At 50.6% G+C, this 19,383-nt stretch overlaps 1 protein-coding gene across 1 annotated transcript in view; it reads left to right on the top strand.

The window, feature by feature from the left end:
* Positions 1 to 19,377, top strand: part of LOC117888554 (synaptophysin-like protein 1) — a 19,974-nt gene extending 597 nt beyond the window's left edge. The window contains exons 2-6 of the mRNA XM_034792068.1: positions 44 to 115; positions 6,859 to 6,977; positions 8,276 to 8,480; positions 12,567 to 12,755; positions 16,482 to 19,377. Coding sequence (XP_034647959.1) covers positions 44 to 115; positions 6,859 to 6,977; positions 8,276 to 8,480; positions 12,567 to 12,755; positions 16,482 to 16,607 — 711 coding nt within the window. The 3' untranslated portion in view covers positions 16,608 to 19,377. The remainder of the gene's footprint in view (positions 1 to 43; positions 116 to 6,858; positions 6,978 to 8,275; positions 8,481 to 12,566; positions 12,756 to 16,481) is intronic.
* The last annotated feature ends 6 nt before the right edge of the window (positions 19,378 to 19,383 follow it).

Raw genomic sequence — 19,383 nt, 5'->3', positions numbered from 1 at the left:
CCCCCCCCCCTCTCTCCTGACGCCTCCTCTGGCCTCTCCCCAGAAAATGTCCGGCCTCCAGTTCAACCTGGGCCCTCTGAAAGAGCCGCTGGGGTTCATCAAGGTCCTGGAGTGGGTGAGTGTGTGTGTGTGGGGGGCAATGGGCTGGGTGCTGGCAGGGGCAGGGTGTATGGGGGTGCATGGGGAGGGGTGGGGGTGCTAGTGGTTGGGGGAAGGGCTAGAGGTGAGGAGGCCTGGCAGGGGGGTTGGAGTTGGGGGGCCGAGGGCCAGGTGTGTGGGGGGCTGGGTGGAGCAGTTGGGGTACATGGGTGGGACAAGGGAATGGGGATGGCAAGGGGCTGGGGGGTATCTGGAGGGTGGTGGGGAGAAGTGGGGGAAACGGCTGCTGCTGCTCTGGACTGGTCCCACTCCCCGCCCAGTACCCCGGTGCCCCCTGACTCCAAGGGGGCTCTGGCCTGTCGACGCCAGTGGATCGGGCCCCAGGGCTAATGGCTCATGAGGGCGTTTCCTGATCTGGCCAGTGACAGATCTTTCTATGAGCCAATTTCTGGTGCATCCTGGTTTTGGGGTATAAACCCCTGCATAGCCCAGGGCACATCGCTGTGAGATGAGATCAGGGCCCCGTTGTGCCGGGTGCTGCCCAGACACTAGAGACAGGCCCTGCCCCAGCTGAGATCACAGCCCTGTTGTGCCAGGCGCTGCCCAGACACAGCCAGAGACAGTCCCTGCCCCAAAGAGTTTCCACTGTGAATAGACAAAGAGTGGGAGGGGAAACTGAGGCACAGCAAGAAAAAGGGAGTGGCAGAGCAAGGGATAGAACCCAGGAGTTCTGTCTCCCAGTCCCCCTCCTCTAACCATTAGACCCCACTCCCCTCCCAGAGCTGGGGAAAGAACCCATGAGCCCAGGCACCCAGCCCCACCCGTCCCCACCCACTAGCCCATATTTTGACCCCCTAGGTGATCTCTCTCAGCACCCCCAGGTTGTTCGGCTGACTCCCCCATGCACTGACACTTACACAAGCACTGGCCCTGTGCAGACCTGATGTGAGGGGGATGGACTTTCTTCCCTGAGCTGGGCAGAGAACCCAGCCATCCTGCCTCCCACTCCAGCTCCTTGTCTGCTGGCCATGCCACCCTATCCTGGTGCACTTCCACCAGTGTCACCCTGGGAGGGGACCACAGAGAGGAGGCCCTGACGCTGTAGGGGAAGTTGCGTCCGTTTGTGGGTTTCCGGTGGTTTGGTAATATTGGATGTTAATGAAACAGAGTTCTCCAAGGGGATGGCCGGGGGCTTGGTGGGAAGGGCAGCGCCAGGGCTGGTGGCAGGGAGCAGCTGGGCCCTTCCACCACTGTGGTCATTTGCCTGGCAGCCTGGATCTGGAGGTCTAGCTCGACCCCCAGATAAGGACTGGGAGCCTGGACTCCTGGGTTCTAGTCCCAGCTCTTGAGAATGAATAACGGCCCTCTCCACACAATCTTCCCTCCTCCGTTTGCCTAATCCTGAGTGTTTAAAAAAAAAAAAAATGCCTTGGGAGGTTGCGCGATTGTGACCAAATCCGGTTGATTTGCCTGTTGGCCTCCGAGCCCTTTCCTGGGCCCCCAGTTGTTGTTCCCCATGCCGCGAGGGTGAGAATTGAAACCCATTCTCCTGGTGACCCACGATGGCTCCCGCGCTGGGCATTGAGAGAGAATGGCAGACAATGGAGGCTACCTGCGACCGTGCCAACCTCAGGGCTGCTACGATCGGCTAATTGCAACACTGCGCCCTGGGCCTGCTAGATTTGGACCCAGACAGAAGTTAGCAAAACCCAGACCAAGCTGGTAGGTTCCCCAAGCCGAGATCAAATCCCTGTTGTGCTAGGTGCTGTACAGACCTGGAACACAAAGGCACTTGTCCCCCCAGAGCCCGTGTCTAGCCTGAGCCTGCACGTGTACACTGCAGTTTTATAGCCCCGATCTCGAATCAGCTGATGCCAGCCACCCCTGGGAGTTTTATCTATACTCCCACATCTGCCAGCTCTGGGACTTGCAGATGATTAAAGTGTAGCCTCTGTTGTAGTTTTCATCGCTGTTTCTCCGGGGTTATTTTCCGCCCTCGTGCCATCAGAGGGAAAGTTGGCTTTAGTTTCGCTTTCTTTCTCCTGCAGCATTGGCAAAACTGCTGTTGCTGGACAGCCAGGAGGAACGGGAAAAGATTTTCTCCTGTCTGGTGTTGAAAAGTTGAATCGAAGGCATGCTCCTGTCACCCCTGGGCGGTGGCCTTTAAAAGGACCTGGGGAAGGGGAAAAAAAGCCAGGGCTCGCCGAGCAGCGCCAGCTGTGTCCGATCCCAAGTCAGCCCCGCCAAAATCCCAAGGTTGGGGTAAAAAAAATCACGAGATTTAAAAACAAACAACAACGCTTGTGTTTTGTAGTTGGGGAGGCTGAATCTTTGCCACCCGTTTCTGACCTGGAGTGGCCACGTTCTCCAGTTTAGCTCCCCAAAGCTGGAAGCCTGAGTTTCAAGGCGAAAGCTGGGATTGTGTCCTGACTCCGGGAGCTGGAGATTTACGAAAAGCCCCCCGGGAGCAAGAGGTTTGCGAGAATGTTGCCAGAGACAGCAGAGTTGTCATTTTGCTGATTGAAAAACATAAGCAGCCCCATCTCCCCTCCCCCCAATCTGTGCAGCACCTGGCCTGACGGGGGCCCTGATCTCGGTCGGGGGGGTGGGGGTCTGTGTAGTGCCTGGCCTGATGGGGGCCCTGATCTTGGGGGGGGGGGGGGAGGTGTCTGTGTAGTGCCTGGCCTGATGGGGGCCCTGATCTCGGTCGGAGGGGTCCGTGCAGTCCCTGGCAGGACGGTGCCACGATGCCTGCCTGGTGCAAGGAGGCACGCTTCATCGAAGGGCAGGGCCATGGTGCCATCCGGCTGAATAAAACCACTGTATGGAAAGCAGCAGCCGTGCTGACAGAAGGCAATGCCCACGTTGCTAGCTCCAGCCCGCACGGTGCCCTCGGTGCCTCCTGCTCTGCCCAGCTGGCTGGAAACAAGAGCCAGCAACACCCAGTAACCACTATGCCCTTTCTTCTTTGCACCCACCCCACCTGCGTACCCATCACTGGGCACGTGGCCACTCCCTCTGCCTGGGCCCAGCCACTTGTAGCAGAGCGGCGCAGTGGGATGTGCGGAGATCGTGGGTCAAATCCTGACTCTCCCCCGCCCCCCCGGCCTGGGGCAAATAGTTTCATCTGTCCCGTGCCTCAGTTTCCCCAGCTGCGACGTAGGGTTATGAGCTGTACTGCGGTTGTGGTGCTAGNTGGGGCAAATAGTTTCATCTGTCCTGTGCCTCAGTTTCCCCAGCTGCGACGTAGGGTTATGAGCTGTACTGCGGTTGTGGTGCTAGGTGCTGTACAAACGCAGAGAAGGGAGACCCGTCCCTGTCCTTGGGGGGATTTTTGACAATTAGACAAAAGCCAGATCAATACCTAGATTGATACCTCACCCGGCTAATTGGTGCTAGCTGCTGAGGGTACGGCGTGCTGGCATCTCTGGGCACAGTTCAAAACCATGCCCACAGAAAGTCTATGCCATGTCATCTGCCCCCCTGCAAATTTTACTGTTTCGCCCAGTTTTTATTCATTGGAAAATCTGCCGTTTTGACTGTTTTCATCCCCTTCTTTTTCCCAATGGAAGATTTGCAAATTTGGCCGCCTCATCTCAATCCTCAGAGCGGGGCATTGACCGTGAGCGCGTCTCCGTTATCCTGCGGCCGGGGCAGACACAGCGTTGCGTTTCCATCCTTTGCCGTGTGGGGCAGGACCAGTGGCCCGGTGGGGATGTGATCTGGGTTTGCAGCGCCGACGCAGGCAGCCGGCTTCTTGTGGCTGCTTCCTCAACGCTGCTGGGGGCGTGGCGGGGCTGGTCTGTCTGGGAGGAGTGGGGGAAGAGATTGTGGGTCTGCTGGGCTCTCCCCCCCCCCCACCTCCCCAGCCCTAACGTGATGAGAATGCACTAGCCTTGTGCTTTACTTCATTCTGAGCCCCCTGTGATGCCCACCTGCCGTGCCCAGCGCAGCCTCTCTCCCTTCCAGACTGGCGACTTGTTCCAATGGGTAATTACTCTCACTACTGTGCAAAAGGGCAAGTTATTTTGATCACAGATCAGAAAAACATTGATAACTTCCCCCATAAAAGTGTGTCACAAAAATGGTCAGTTGTAGGCTACAAAATTTTTTTCCCAGTAAAAACATTATGGTTTGGTTTAAAAGTTAACTTCAGGTTTTCTAAAATCAAATTTTTGAATTGAAATCCATTCTCAGTAAACATTGTTAGTTAAAAAAACCCACACTTTTACGTTAAAATTTGCAGTTTGGGGTGAAGACTTCAGTTTGCACTAAAAATGCTCTGGTTTTGTTTTTAAAAATTGAGTTTTAGTTTTCAAAACCATTTTTTATCAAAAACTGCTCTCAGGAAAACATTTTTTGGTTTAGCTGAAAATTTGCACTCTGAGGTTTAACTTTTCATTTTTTCAGTTAACAAAACGTTTGAGGATTGGGGAAATCAGATTTGTTTGTTAATTCCAGTTGGAGTTGAATTGGGGTTGGAGTCTTTGAAAAACCGATCTCAGGAACATTTTCAATAACACCGTTTTTTGAAAACGCAAACCCTCCGTGTTTATTTAGTTGGATTTTTAACAAAATACGAACATGTTACCACAACGGAACCATGTGGAGCTGAAAAAACAGCCAGATTCTCCCGGGAAATTTTGAAGATTTAAAAAAAAAAAAGAAAACACACCCTAGGAAAAATTTGCAAACTTTCCCCAGGAAAACCTTTTTTGGCCATTCCACCCCCTGCCTGTACAGCTGGCAGACACTCCGTAGTGGCAGAATAACGCAATACAAGTGAACGAATTGTCAGCCAGGGGATCTGGCTCCAGGCCTTGAAGGTCACGGCCAGGTTTAGCAACTAGAGGAGCGGCAGATTCCAAATCCGGGCTGCGTGAGCACAGGGGAGTTTCGGACATTGTCCCGCTCGGAGTGATTCCTCCTTAAGAAACCTTGCAGAACTGGAGCTGCTGGCACCATGCGCCGATGGTGCCCAGGGACGGGGGGAACTAAGCTGGCCAGGACCCCACCGACGCCGGGCCTGACTGGGAGCAAGGGAAGCTGAGTGCAGTGACTACAGAGAGACGTGCCTGTTCTGTGGAATTCACTGCAAGGCTCAGAGATCTGAGGCCCGGCTGGAGGCTTTAAGCGAGAATTATTATTTCGATGCCAGCAGCTAGGTCGTCCCCCAGTGTACTCGGTGCCACAGTGATCCTGACCGGGATGGGGGACCTCTTCCCCCTGGGTGCCACACAGACACACACCCCCTCGACTGAGATCAGGGATAATGTCACGCTGGGTGCCACACAGATTTTCCGCCTTCCAACCGAGATCATAGAATATCAGGGTTGGAAGGGACCTCAGGAGGTCATCTAGTCCAACCCCCTGCTCAAAGCAGGACCAATCCCCAGACAGATTTTTGCCCCAGATCCCTAAATGGCCCCCTCAAGGATTGAACACACAACCCTGGTTTTAGCAGGCCAATGCTCAAACCACTGAGCTATCCCTCTCCGAGACGCGGCACAGACTGTCCCTGACTGAAATCGGGCACCCCCTCATACCAGGTGCCACACAGATTCCCTGCCCCCATCCCACCCCTGACCAAGATCAGGGCCCCTGTCGTGCCAGGCGCTGCACAGCTCCCTCCGCCCCCCCATATGACCGAGATCACGGATCTCTCTGCACCTTGCTTTAGGAGGGATGGTCCAGTCTGGAAGGGAGAGAGGTTTTTCTAAAAGCTCTGCTCTAGGAATTATCGTGGGGCAGCTCTCTGACCTGTGTTACACAGGAGGTCACACAAGATGATCACAATGGTCTCTTCCGTCCTTGGAATCTGTGAATCATTAAAATTTCCTTCTTAGTAGAAATGTCATTTTCCATGGGGAGGAAAAATGCGTTGATGAAAATATTCCAGTCAGTGTAAGTCCCTTGGGAAACAAGAGTGACAGAAGTGGAACTCAAGCTGTGTGTTAACTTCAACCTCTTGTTTGTGTTTAGCTTGTGAATGGGCACAGGGAATGGGCAATAGCTCCGGACGTTAGCAGCTGTTAAAGAGGAGGGGTGCTGTCCCAGCTGTGGTCTGCTGAGTGACCTGCAAGTCACGGTGACATTCTGTGCCTCAGTTTCCCCATTGGTGATAACGTTGTGCATGTTCCTTGCCACAACCATTTGAGATCTGTGCATGGAGAGCACATGAAGGCGAGGGATTATTCCCAGACTCTGGCAAGGTCTGCGGAAGCCGGGAGGGGTGTTTCGTCTCCAGTTAGCTGTGCCAACAGAAAGTGGTGTGGTCCTTGGCCCAGACTGCCAATGGAGCCAGATCCCCATTGGAGTCAGTTTACCCTAGCTCACGATCTGGCCTCTTCTGCTTTCAATTTTCATTAGAACCATTTTTAATGGGCCAGGTGGCAGCAGAAAATTGACCCTGTTACGATCAGAATCGTGCTGAGAGTGAGTGGCGCATGCCAACCCAGCTGCTGTTCTGCTGGGCGAATGCCAGCGGAGAGTGCTGGGATCAGCTGATGCGAATTGTGTGCACCGCTGGCGTTCCTTAACGGGACCCTTCTGACACTGGCTGGAGTGCATGTGCTGAGCTTGAAATGGAGTCGGGGCGTCGAAAAGATCGGGGTTAGCTCAACCCCCAGATAGGGGCTGGACGCTGGAATCCCTGGGGGCGGTTCTCTGGCCTGGGCTCTGCAGGAGGGCAGGTTGGATGGGCACAAATTCCAGACTTGAAATCTACGACTCTAATGCTGTGTCTCTCCGTGTCTCTAGATTTTTTCCATCTTTGCTTTCGCCACCTGTGGAGGGTACAGTGGCCATACCTCCATTAAAGTCAGCTGTTGGAACGCTAAAAATGAGACCCTTGAAGCGGCTTTTGGCTATCCGTTCCGGTGAGTGTAGCCCTGGGTGGACAATCGGCTGAATCTGTGCTCGTGACGGGATGCGGTGGCCAGCGGGCCTAACGCGATCCCGAGACGCGGAGCAGAGAGGCTGTTATACCTGCAACCACTGCTGCAATCCCATGGTCCAGTCCTGGTGGCTGCAGTTCCGGGAGGACGGTGTTCACAGGAATTAATTCAGGGACATTCTCTGGCTAGTGTGACGTAGAAGGGCTGGCTGGCTGATCACGGTGGGCCCTTCTAACCTTAGAATCAATTAATCATTCCCACATGACCCTTGCTTCCTCCTCCTCCTCTGCATTCTCCCAGCCCCTGGGAACAAAACACCCTGGGACTGGCTTAAACATCACAGGTTGTTTTTAAACAAGCAACCAGCATCAGGCTAGGTCTGTTCCCCTCCGGTTTTTTAGCTTCTAGGGGGCTCGTTTCCCATCCCCCTGCCCCAACTCTGAAGATAAGTCATTTTAATAGAGATTCTCCCAGAAATGCCGTGACTCCGGGAGCTGGAGATGGAAGGAAAGGAAAAGCCCCAACTATCACAAGATGCACAGTGTCCGGTTGGATCTAAAGGGTGGTGGTAGTGGTGGGGGGGTGAAGTCCCAGTACGGCATTGGAGAGACAACGACTTGAGACTGCGTCCAGCTCTGGGGGGCTGCCTGTCAAACAGGACATTGGGAAATCAGGGAGGGGTCAGAGAAGAGCGACGGGAACAAGCTGAGGGCTGGAAAACCTGACTGAGAGCAAGACATTAAAGGAGCTGGATCTAGTGAGTTTCTCCCAGAGAAGATTCAGAGGGGACTTGAAACCGGTCTGTCAGTACCTCCCTGGGGAGGAGATTTTGGGGAGCAGAGGGCTCTTTAATCCATCTGACAAAGGCAGAGCGAGAACTGACGCATGGGGGATGAAGCCAGACTGGAAATAAGGAGGCAAATTCTTAACGAGGAGAATTGACCCTTGGAACGACTGCCCCAGGGATGGGGCCGATTCTAAATCCCTTGGAGTCTTTCCATCGAGATCTGACATCTCTGTAAAAGCTGCCCTATCAGATAGGGACTTGAAATCTATGAAAGGGCAGAATTGAGGGGATGTATGCAAGGGGTGGAGTTAAGGGCATTCAACTCCCAGATCTGGACTAGAACCAGGGATCCCTGGAGGAGTTTCTACGGCCTGGGCTATGCAGGAGGGCAGAGCGGGTGGGTAGATGTGGATCTTTCGCCCCAGAGGTCCAGCACTTCGTCTTGCTGGTGTCAAAGTGAAACGCTTCAAACTTCTCTTGTCTCCGCTGGCAGGCTGAACACTGTGTTATTCAAAGACCTGGATTCAAAAAAATGTAACAACACATGGCTCCCGACCCACCTCGTGGGCGACTTCTCCTCCTCGGCCCAGTTCTTCGTCACCTTCGCCGTCTTTGTCTTCCTCTACTGCATGGCGGCGCTGGTGCTGTACGTGGGGTATCTGCACCTTTACCGTGGCGCTGGCAAGCTGCCCATGATCGTAAGTGACATGTAACCTTTTGCTCTTAATGGGGGCTGGGAGGGAAATTGGGAGCAGTGGGGCGGAGGGGGAATCTCCTGTGGAGAATTTAGACAAAAATTGAAATCTTTATTCGTTTTTGTGGTGGGAAAAAATTGACATTTCACTGAAACCTGGAATGTTTGGATTCAAAATGACATTGCGGTGCCTCATGAGAGCTCTAGTCCTGATTGCCTCGGGTTCCCATTCTCCCCTATGGGTTGGGCTCTTTAGCTGGACTACATCTCCCATGATGCACCACTCCACCTCTCTTGCTGAGTCACTGTGGTGCATTATGGGAGTTGTAGTCCTGGGTGCTTCGTGTTCAGTTCTCCGTGGGCCAGGATGCACCCTTCCTCTCATGTTCAGGAGAGGGGTTGTGTCATGGGTGTCTGTGGCTGCAATGCCTCATGAGAGTAGTTGTCCTGGGTGCCCTGTGCTCTCATTCTTCTCTATGGTCCAGGCTCTCAGGCTCCCATGATGTACCATGTCCAGAGATTCCTATGACACAACCCGCCCAAAGGGGGAAGAGTGGCACATTGTAGGAGATGTAGTCCAGCCAGAGCATCCAGGCAAGAGAAGAGAATAAAAATGAGATACCTGAACTACAACTCCCATCATGCACCATAATGGATCAGCAAGAGGCGAGGAAGTGGTGCATCATGGGAAATATGGTCCAACCAGAAAGCCCAGCCCATAGAGAAAAATTGGCTCACGAGGTATTCAGAACTACTGTTGCCATGGTGTACCACTATGTCATTTTGAATCGAAACGTTTCAGTTTTCGGACAAACAATTTTCACTGAAAAGTTGAAATTCTCCGTGAGAAGAAGACGTATGTTACAAATAATATTTTGGTTGAAACAACAATTTTCTGTCAAAAAGCAGCTATAACAAAGAATTTTCAGTGAGCTCTACTCTTAAGCCAGGAGTGTCCTGTAACCTAGATCTCCAAGCGCTCCACAGATCTGCTCAGAATCTTGGCATTGCCAGGTTTTTTGGGACCACAAAAAGATTAACAAACTTTTTTTTATTGGCCAGTGTGGAAACTTTCATGGGAAAATCTTTGATCAAAATTTTCTTGCTGTTCAGCTACATTTTTTGTATTTTTAGTGGGGAAACCTCCCGTTTTAGAATCCTAGACTATCGGGGTTGGAAGGGACCTCAGGAGGTCATCTAGTCCAACCCCCTGCTCAAAGCAGGACCAATCCCCAATTCCCCCCCAATCCCTAAAAGGCCCCCTTAAGGATTGAACTCACAACCCTGGGTTTAGCAGGCCAATGCTCAAACCACCTCCTCTTTTTAAAACCATTTTTCCCCTTAAAAAGAGGAAACAAAACAGGCTAATTGCAATGAAAAGGGTTTTGTGCAATACACATCTTGGCTTTCTGAGGTCGAGTTACAGCACAAGAACGTTTTTTGCTTCGTTGGAGAAAATCTGCCTTTGGTTTTTCCCTTTTGCCTTGGCCTTTTAAAACGTTCTGCTTGACGGGTTTTGTTTTCTGATGACACTTTTCAGCAATTTTTGTTTTCCCAAAACACCAAGCTTCCGTCAATGGGCCGTAGCTCCATTGGAGCCAGATCCCAGCTGGGGGGTCAATCGGCCGTCACTCCATTTAGTCCAGTGGATCTGTGGCGATTCACACCAGCGAAGGCTCCGCCCAGTTGTTCTTGCGGTGATCTGTGTAATTCCTGGCTCACCCGCTGGCTGGATCCTGGCTCTAATTAAGAGCCGTGAGACCCAATCTTTGGCACAGTGCCCTGGCTCCGTGCTGGCGTGTGAATCAAAGCCCCTAGCTCTGGACGGCAGAGGGGTCGCGAGCGGGAGAGGATTATTGTAACTTGATAAACAGTTGCCCCTTTTCTCTTCTCTCCCTGCTGCGCCGGCTCCCCGGAGGGCTGGGAAATGCGGTAAGTGCCCGGGCATCTCCTGCTGGTCCCACGTTGGCGCTGACCTGCTTGCCCGGATACATTATTCAAGAGTAATTGGCAAACCCCAGCTTCCAAGCGTGGGGTGAGGGGGTTGGAGGAGGAGGGCGGTGGGAAAATCCTGATTGTATCAGAGCTCTGGGGATGCCTCCCCAGAATGGGGAGGGTGCAACAAGATCTATGGGGCACTGTCCCCCCTTCCCCCCCAGCATTCTCTAATGCAGCTAAAGTTGCAGCGAAATCAGGGTTTGCCAGGAACAGCTTCCCTTAGCGAGGAGGGGTGAGCTAGCAGTTAGAGAGATCCAACTGGAAGGCAGGAGACCTGGGTTCAAGAGCCTTGGACAGGGCTTGGGTGAGTCCGTGCCTCAGTTTCCCCATCTGTAACATGGAGATAGTGATCATTCCATTGTCTGTGTACGTTGTAAGTTCTCTGGGGCAGAGACTCTCTCTCGCTGTGTGTCTGGGCAGCACCTGGCACAACAGGGCCCTGATTTCAGCTGGGTCCGTTGGATGCTACCAGAATAACACTAATGGGTTGTGCTCACCACTGTGGCGCTTCCTGGTGGTTGCTCCAGGAATTAGCTCTGTCCCTCAGCAGGGCGCCCTCCCCTTGTGGTGTCTCACTCACTGTCGCTGCTTCTCCACCGTCTCCGCTGTCTGTGGGGACCCACGTCGCTCCCAAACTGCGGCGTCCTCTTCAGGGCACGGCCCTGCGGCTTTGCCCCAACTCCGTTGTCTCCCCCCTTCCGGGGGAACCGGCAGTCCTTGGCCTGGCCTGTCGCTGCAGTGGCCAACTGCAGCCCCTAGTCCAGCCCCTCGCTCGGGCAAACTGCAGTCCTTCAGCAGCCAGTGGGGCAAAGGGGAGGGGGGGGGGGGCAGGCCCGCCTGCTACTCTGGGCCCTGACCTAGGGACCTTATAGCTGGCAGCCACTCACTGCCTCTCCTTCCCCTCTGCCGCTACGTGCTTTCCCTGGGCCGTTTTCCCTGGGCCACCTCCCCAGCACCTATTCGGCCCCTGTATCAAGGCCACAGTTGGAGCCAGCCAGGCTGGAGCTCCGCTTGTTCCCCTGACCCTGCCCAGCACTGTTCTGTCCCAGATACTTCTCTCTACAAGCAGCCAGTCCTTCTCCCTCAAGCTCCAGGGAGCGACTGACTCCTCTCTGGCCTGCAGCCCTTCTTATAGGGCCCATGCTGGCCCTGATTGGTTGCTTCTAAGCCTTCCTCTGATTGGCTGGGTTCTGCGCAGCCGCTCCAAGGGCTGCTATTAACTCTTTGCTAGCCAGTGAGGGGCAGCTGCCCCATCACAAACACCTAAGGAATAGTACTGCAGAGAAGAGAAGTGATGAAATTAATCCTGAACTTTTGTGAGCGGATGAAGCGTTTGCAATGAGTGGCATTTTTGGCCAGGCCTAGAGCCTAGTGGCTTGATTGCCGGGGGAATTTAGCGCCTTGTGCGATCCTTTGGGAATCCAAGCCTAAAACCAGAGTCTAGACCCGGGGCTGCATGTTGTAGCTCGGGGGGTCCACCTCCCGTGTAACAGAGGAAGGTCCAGCTTCTCTACTGGGCTGCTTGTGAGAATGCCGTGGGCTCCGCACTGCGCAGTCCAAAGAGCTGGCTGGATTGTTTTGGGTGCCCGACTCGTGACACGGTAAAAGGAGACGGGATTTCAGAGAACGCCAAGTGCCCGTCAAAACCAGACTCACCGCCTGGCATCTCCAGTTGGGCACCCGCAATCCGGAGTCTCTTGAAAGCACTTGGGAGGCACGCGCCAGGCGTTTCACAGACCCCCCCCCCCCCCCTCCCCCATGACTGAGACTGGGGGCCCCCAACCGGGCTGTTCAGTGCCCACATCTCCGCTGAGCGGCCCCAAGCCCCGAGGTGGAATCGACACTTATGTGAGTTCAGTGGCTGTGCGAGGGTGTGGCCTTGTGTGTCCATCACCTGGTATAATAACGCTTCCATCATTAAAGCCAGTGGGGCTAGACCCAAAGCTGGGGTCAATGGGCCGTAGCTCCGTTGGAGGGTTGGCCTCAGCGTGTCCATTGTAGGTGCCTGGGAATCTGTCCCCTCCATTGTGTGTTTCTCTCCTGGTGGCCTTCGGCTTGTAACTCCCTGACCCACCATCTCCCCCTCCTGCAGGACTTTGTGATCACCATGGTGGTCACGCTTCTCTGGCTGATCAGCACTTCGGCTTGGGCCAAAGCCCTGACTGACATCAAAGTATCCACCGGGCCTGCGATGATGTCGGATATACTTTTCTGCCATTCGGCCCCAGATTCTTGCCTGTTCGGTGCAGTGAGCAGCATGGGCTCCCTCAACGTGTCCGTGGTACGTATGGCCGGCGCCCTCCCCTCCCCTGTGCCGCTGAGACACGGGGCGGGCCTCCCTTGAAACTCAGAGGCGTGTGCTTGGCACCGATCCCGTGGTCGGAGATCTTGTCTACATGGGGACGCGAAGGGAAGTGAATCCAAATTAAGAGTTTAAATTAGGGCCGTCAAAAAATTTAAAAAATTAATCGCAGTTTTAATCGCATTGTTAAACAATAATAAAATACCATTTATTTAAATATTTTTGGATGTTTTCTACATTTTCAAATATATTGATTTCAGTTACGACACAGAATACAATGTGTACAGTGCTCACTATATTATTTTTGATTACAAATATTTGCACTGTAAAAAAGATAAAGAAAGGAAATAGTATTTTTCAGTTCCTCATACAATCTCTTTATCGTGAAAGTGCAACTTACAAATGTAGAATTTTTTTTTTTACATAACTATTTTATTTTTGAGTGCAATGTAAAACTTTAGTGCCTACAAGTCCACTCAGTCCTACTTCTTGTTCAGCCAATCGCAAAAACAAACAAGTTTGTTTAAATTTATGGACGGTAATGCTGCCCACTTCTTATTTACGATGTAACCTGAAAGTGAGAGCAGGCGTTCGCATGGCACCGTTGTAGCTGGCATTGCAAGGTATTTACATGCCAGATGTGCTAAAGGTTCATATGCCCCTTCAAGCTTTGACCACTGTTCCAAGGGCCGTGCGTCCATGCTGATGACGGGCTCTGCTCGATAACAATCCAAAGCAGTGCAGACCGACGCATGTTCATTTTCATTATCTGAGTCAGATGCCACCAGTAGAAGGTTGATTTTTGGTGATTCAGGTCCTGTGGTTTCCAAATCAGCGCGTTGCTCTTTGAAGACTTCCAACAGCATGTTCTGTACCTCGTCCCTCAGACTTTGGAAGGCACTTCAGATTCGTAAACCTTGGGTCGAGTGCTGTAGCTATCTTTAGAAATCTCACATTGGTATCTTCTTTGCGTTTTCTCAAATCTGCAATGAGTGTTCTTAAATCGAACAACATGTGCTGGGTCGTCACCTGAGACTGCTATAGCATGAAATATATGGCAGAAAGCAGTTAAAACCACAGAACAGGAGACATACAATTTCCTCCCCAAAGAGTTCAGTCACAAATTAAATTGACGCATTTTTTTTAACAAGCGTCATCAGCATGGAAGCGTGTCCTCTGGAATGGTGGCCGAAGCATGAAGGGGCATACGAATGTTTAGCATTTCTGGCACATAAATACCTTGCAACGCTGCCTACAACAGTGCCATGTGATCAGTGACATTGTAAATAAGTGGGCAGCATTACATAAACAGAAACAAACCTGTTTGTCTTAGCTATTGGCTGAACAAGAAGTAGGACTGAGTGGACTTGTAGGCTCTAAACTTGTACATAGTTTTGTTTTTGAGTGCAGTTATGAAGCAAAAAAAAATCTACATTTGTAAGTTGCACTTATAAAGAGATCTCACTACAGTACTTGTATGAGATGAATTGAAAAATACTATTTCTTTTATCTTTTTTACAGTGCAAATATTTGTAATAAAAAAAATATAAAGTGAGCAGTGTACACTTTGTATTCTGTGTTGTAATTGAAATCAGTGTATTTGAAAATGTAGAAAAACATCCAAAAATATTTATAATAAATTTCAATTGTTATTCTTATTGTTTAACAGTGCGATTAAAACTGCAATTAATTGCAATAAATTTTTTTAGACAAGTTAATTTGCTTTGCTGGCATCACTGAAGTTAAGTGCAATTTAATTGACAGCTCTAGTTTGAAATGGATTGGTTCCTGTAGGGTGTTCGTAGAGGGTTCAGAGCCGGAGAAGAGAAGTTATTTTACCTCTGCGTTTGGCACTGGTGCGACCATTGCTGGAATCCTGTGGCTGGATCTGGTGTCCATCATTCGAGAAGGATGTTGATCAGTTACAGAGGAGTCAGGGAATAGCCACAAGAATGATTAAAGGATTGGAAAACCTCCCTTATAATGATAGACTCAAGGAGCTCAATCGATTTCTCTTAACAAAGAGAAGGTTTCAGTGGTGACTTGATCCTCATCTTTAAGTTCCTACATGGGAACAAATACTTGATCATGGCTCTTCAGTCTAGCAGAGGAAGGTCTAACTAGATCCAATGGCTGGAAGTTGAAGCTAGTCACAGACTGGAAATAAGGTGTAAATTTTTAACAGTCACAGTAATTCACCCTTGGACCAATTTACCAGGGAGTGTGGTGGATTCTCCCTCACTGGCACTTTTAAAATGAAGGCTGGATGGTTTCCTAACTGATCTGCTCTCGTTCAAACAGAAATTAATTCAGGGAAGTTCTCTGGCCTCTGTTAGACAGGAGGCCAGACTAGCTGATCACAGGACTTTGTTCTGGCCTTAGAATCTATGAATCTCGGAGAGTGGGTCTGAGACCAGATTGTGGATTTGATGGAAACTCGGAACTGGTTAAAATATGGATGTTCTTATTCTGAATTAAAGTCACCTTCATTCTTATGTCATAGTGATTTAAACTAAACTCAATTAGGGCCACTCTAATTCAGAATGAGAGCATCCACGATGCGGTTCAACTAATCCACTTTAAATTCACACCAGTGAGGACTTGTCTACACTTGAAATTTAATTTGGATTAAGGCTGGGTGTGAGTTTAAAGCCTTGGTTATTCCTGATTAACTCCATGCGTGGATGCTGTTGTTCTGGAGTACGAATGCCTTGTCCTGATTTGGCTGAATCCACACCGGTAGCCACCGGGGAAACCATTCAGGAGTAGCAGTGGGTGAAATTTTCCAGATGAAACGTCTTTTGGCAGAAAAAGCAGATTCAGTTTCCAAACATCCGTCCCCCAATAAAAGAGTTTCTAAAGCAAAGTGAGTTTGCCCGACACCATTTTTTTTCGACTTTTCGGTTTCACCAGCAATTTTGAAAAACGTTAGTAGTTTTTTCTCCTTTTTTGAATTACTGGTGAATTGAAAAAAATCTCATTAGGAGCTGCTATTCTGAAGTAACTCTGTGTGTGGACAAGCCCTCAATTAATTCAGATTAACTTTCCTGACTGTCCCTATGTAACCAAACCCATAGACTGGTGGCGTCTGGGGCAGAGACTGTTTTGTTTGGTTTGTACAGCACCTGGCGCAAGGAGTCTTAGCCATGCCTGGGGGTCCCATATGCTACGATAGTACAGCTAATAAATGATCTAATAAACACTTGTTAAATGAAGGAGCTTGATCTATTTAGTTTCTCCCAGAGAATGTTCAGAGGGGATTTAATCCCGGTCTGACAGCACCTCTGTGGGGAGGAGATTTTGGGGAGCAGAGGACTCATTAATCCAGCCAACAAAGGCAGAGTGGGAGCCGACAGCTGGGGAATGAAGCCAGACAGATCCAGACTGGAAAGAAGTGAATTTTAGTCACACAGAGGAAATGACCCATAGCTCAACCACCAGATCTGGGTTTGAAATCTACAAAGGGGGCAGAGTAAAGGTCACGCATGCAAGGGGGCAGAGTTAAGGCACTCTAGCTCGACCATCCGATCTGGGCTGCAGGCAGGATTCCCTGGGGAAGGTTCTCTGGCCTGGGGCTATGCAGCTGGTCAAGCTGGGTGGGCAGAAATGCTCCATGTAGAGCTGGAGGGGGCGTCTCCCAGCTGAACCAGAAGCTGACCCTGGAAGCTAGATACTGCAGCTAACCCCCTCCTTTGGACCCCTTAGGTTATCGGCTTCCTGAACCTCATTCTGTGGGCAGGCAACGCTTGGTTCGTGTATAAGGAAACCAACTTGCACAATCCCCCAGAAGCTCCGGCCCCAGGCGCCACTCCGGCTCCCGCGGGAATGTAAACGGCCCCGCTGGGACGCACCAGCGCCACGCACCACCTCTCGGCCTCAACTTGGCATCAGCGCGGTTCATCTGTCCTAAGTGTAGTCACCATTTCAACCGGCTGGGGGCGGGTGGGAATTGCAGAGACAGCTCGGCTTTCAATTGCGAGCAGGTGCCTTTGAGTTTTGACGGCAGCGGTGCTTTCACAGGGTGTGGTGGTGGTGGGTTGGTTTTGTTTTGGGTTTTTTTCTGCTTTATTCTACTGAAATATTACCCTGGTTGTCGGCAAGGGAGAGGGGCAGCTTCTTCGCGAGAACAGTGGCCCGGCAAAATATCTGTAGTGTCCAGGGCAGTAGTTCTCAAACTTTTGTATTGGTGACCCCTTTCCCGCTGAGTGCGATTTCCCCAGCCCCCCCCCTTATAAATTCAAAACACTTTTGTATATATTTAACACCAGTATAAACGCTGGAGGCGGAGCAGGGTTTGGGGTGGAGGCTGACAGCTCGCAACCCCCCATGTAATAACCTCGTGACCCCCTGAGGAGCCGTGACCCCCAGTTTGAGAACCCTGGTGTGGGGTCCTAGCCCTTGGCTGGCGTGACCCAGCAGCGCTCTGGTGAACCGAATAGCGCCGTTGGCAGCAGATTGGCATGGAACTATTGATTGCAGATAGGGCTGGTGCGTGCAGACTGGTGCAGCGAGTGACCGATCGCAGAGAGAGCAGTTGAGTTGCAGACGGGCACAGAGAGCGATCTGTTGGCCAGCTGTAATCAGTAGATCTGTGCTAATTGGGACAGATCTGGAGCGCGTGCATGTCAGTATCAAGGTGTTCATTGCAGCAGACTGCTGCTGATTTCTCTCAGCTGAGTGGCTGGCCCTGCATTTCAAGAAGTGCCTTTTGTCTTTTACACCCCTCTGATGGGGGACGGTTTGTATCTGGGGCACATGGCAGGGAGGGAAGCTGCATTTGAAATACACTATTCTCACTTTGTACATGACACACACAACTTCTCTTGGTTTGAAAACCTGCGTTAGCACCAGGCTTCCTCTGTCATCGGCCCGAACCGATTCTTCGTTACAAAGACGAGCTTCAGAATCTCAGCGTTCGCTCGCTCAGGGCAGAGCCGGTCGGGAGTTTTTTGGACTAACCGTTTTTTCCCCACTGCAAAATGCAGACTCATCGAAATGGAAACTTTTTCAAGTTGGGAGATTTGTCCAAACCAAGCCAGATACGCCACATTCTGGGTTTGGAAGAAACATTTTCTGCGTCAGGAGAATCGGAGGGCAGAAAGATTAGAAATTGTCCACACCTTCAGCATGAAAAGATTTGGGGGTTTTGAGTCGTCATTTTTGGTTTGAAATTTTAGTAAAAGTGGGCTTCAAAAGAGCTGACCTCAAAACAACACTTTTTAAAATCATGGAAATGAAATGTTTTGACTCCAACTGAAATTTTTTCTGTATTTTTCAACTTGCCAAAATTGTCGAGATCTGGGTTTTTCATCCCAAATCAGGACAGGAAAACTTCTTGATCTCAAAAATTCTCTCCTCGCTCTATGAATCTAAACAGAGGTTTGGAGAGCGCTACTGCGTTTTTATTTTTGGTTCAGTCACTCTTGTATATTTCCCCTCCCACTATTCGCTTCTAGGCTTCCCGTCCAGGGCTGACTTTTAGCAGACGCTTTCCCTGGAGTTTGAACATCACACCTGGCTGATTTGAAAGGGAGCTCCTGGCCCCGCTTCTCTCTGCCTGCAAGTAAAATCTCTTTTGCATTTCTCTCTGTTTTATGCTACGTGGCTGCTTCCAAGATGTATGCCCTGTAGAGCAAAAGCCTTCTCTGCATTCTTCGCAGCAGGAGACAAGAAATCCATCTCTGAAGTTAATTGTGTTTGAGTCTGATTGGTAGACAAGGAAAACCTATAGAAGGAAGCTAAACTTGGCAGATCCTCAAGCGGTGTAGATTAACTCTACAGTGAGTGCCAGTTTAGACCTGTGGGAATCTCACTTTGCTAGCTACCCTTTCCCATTAGGACAGGTTTCAGAGTAGCAGCCGTGTTAGTCTGTATCCTCAAAAAGAACAGGAGTACTTGTGGCACCTTAGAGACTAACAAATTTATTAGAGCATAAGCTTGAAGTGGGTTGTAGCCCACGAAAGCTTATGCTCTAATAAATTTGTTAGTCTCTAAGGTGCCACAAGTACTCCTGTTCTTTCCCATTAGCTTGGTGTCACATATTTGCAGAAATTTGTGGACAGAGTTAAGGGGGCTCTAGTTCGACCCCCAGATCTGGGTTGGCCATTCTCCAACATCTGCTATGCAGGAGGTCAGACTGCATGACCATCTGAGTTAAGAGCCGATTGGAAAATTTTCTGCTAAATGGTTTTCAGTGGGAAAATGCGGTTTGCCCCAAACGGAATTTTTTTGAGAAATTGTAGCAATTTTGGGCACAACGTTTAGATTAAAAAAACACCAAGGGCAGTTTTGCAAACGTCAAAATCTCCGGTTTGGTCACGTTTTTCATTATTCGTTTTGAAAATTTTCATTGGTCGTTTTGAAGCAACATATTCTTTCGAAATACGTGTGAGAGATTGGACAAAACCCCAAGGTCAGAATTGTTTGGCGCGAGCTCAAATGAGTGTTGCACCCAGAAATTCATTGCTTGAAGAATTTGGAAATCTTGGCTTTTGGATGGAGGGGAGGGAATTGAAAGTTTGAAAATTTATGCCGGAGGGAAAAAACCTCCCAACCAGCTCTTATGTCTGTGATCCAATATTTCACTTTGCCTGTGGGCTCGGTTGTG

The sequence above is a fragment of the Trachemys scripta genome, chromosome 16 (assembly GCF_013100865.1).
Source record: "Trachemys scripta elegans isolate TJP31775 chromosome 16, CAS_Tse_1.0, whole genome shotgun sequence".
In the NCBI taxonomy this organism is placed as follows: Eukaryota; Metazoa; Chordata; order Testudines; family Emydidae; genus Trachemys; species Trachemys scripta.
Note: the sequence above shows the minus strand (reverse complement) of the source record. Positions and strands in the feature narration are given on the sequence as shown.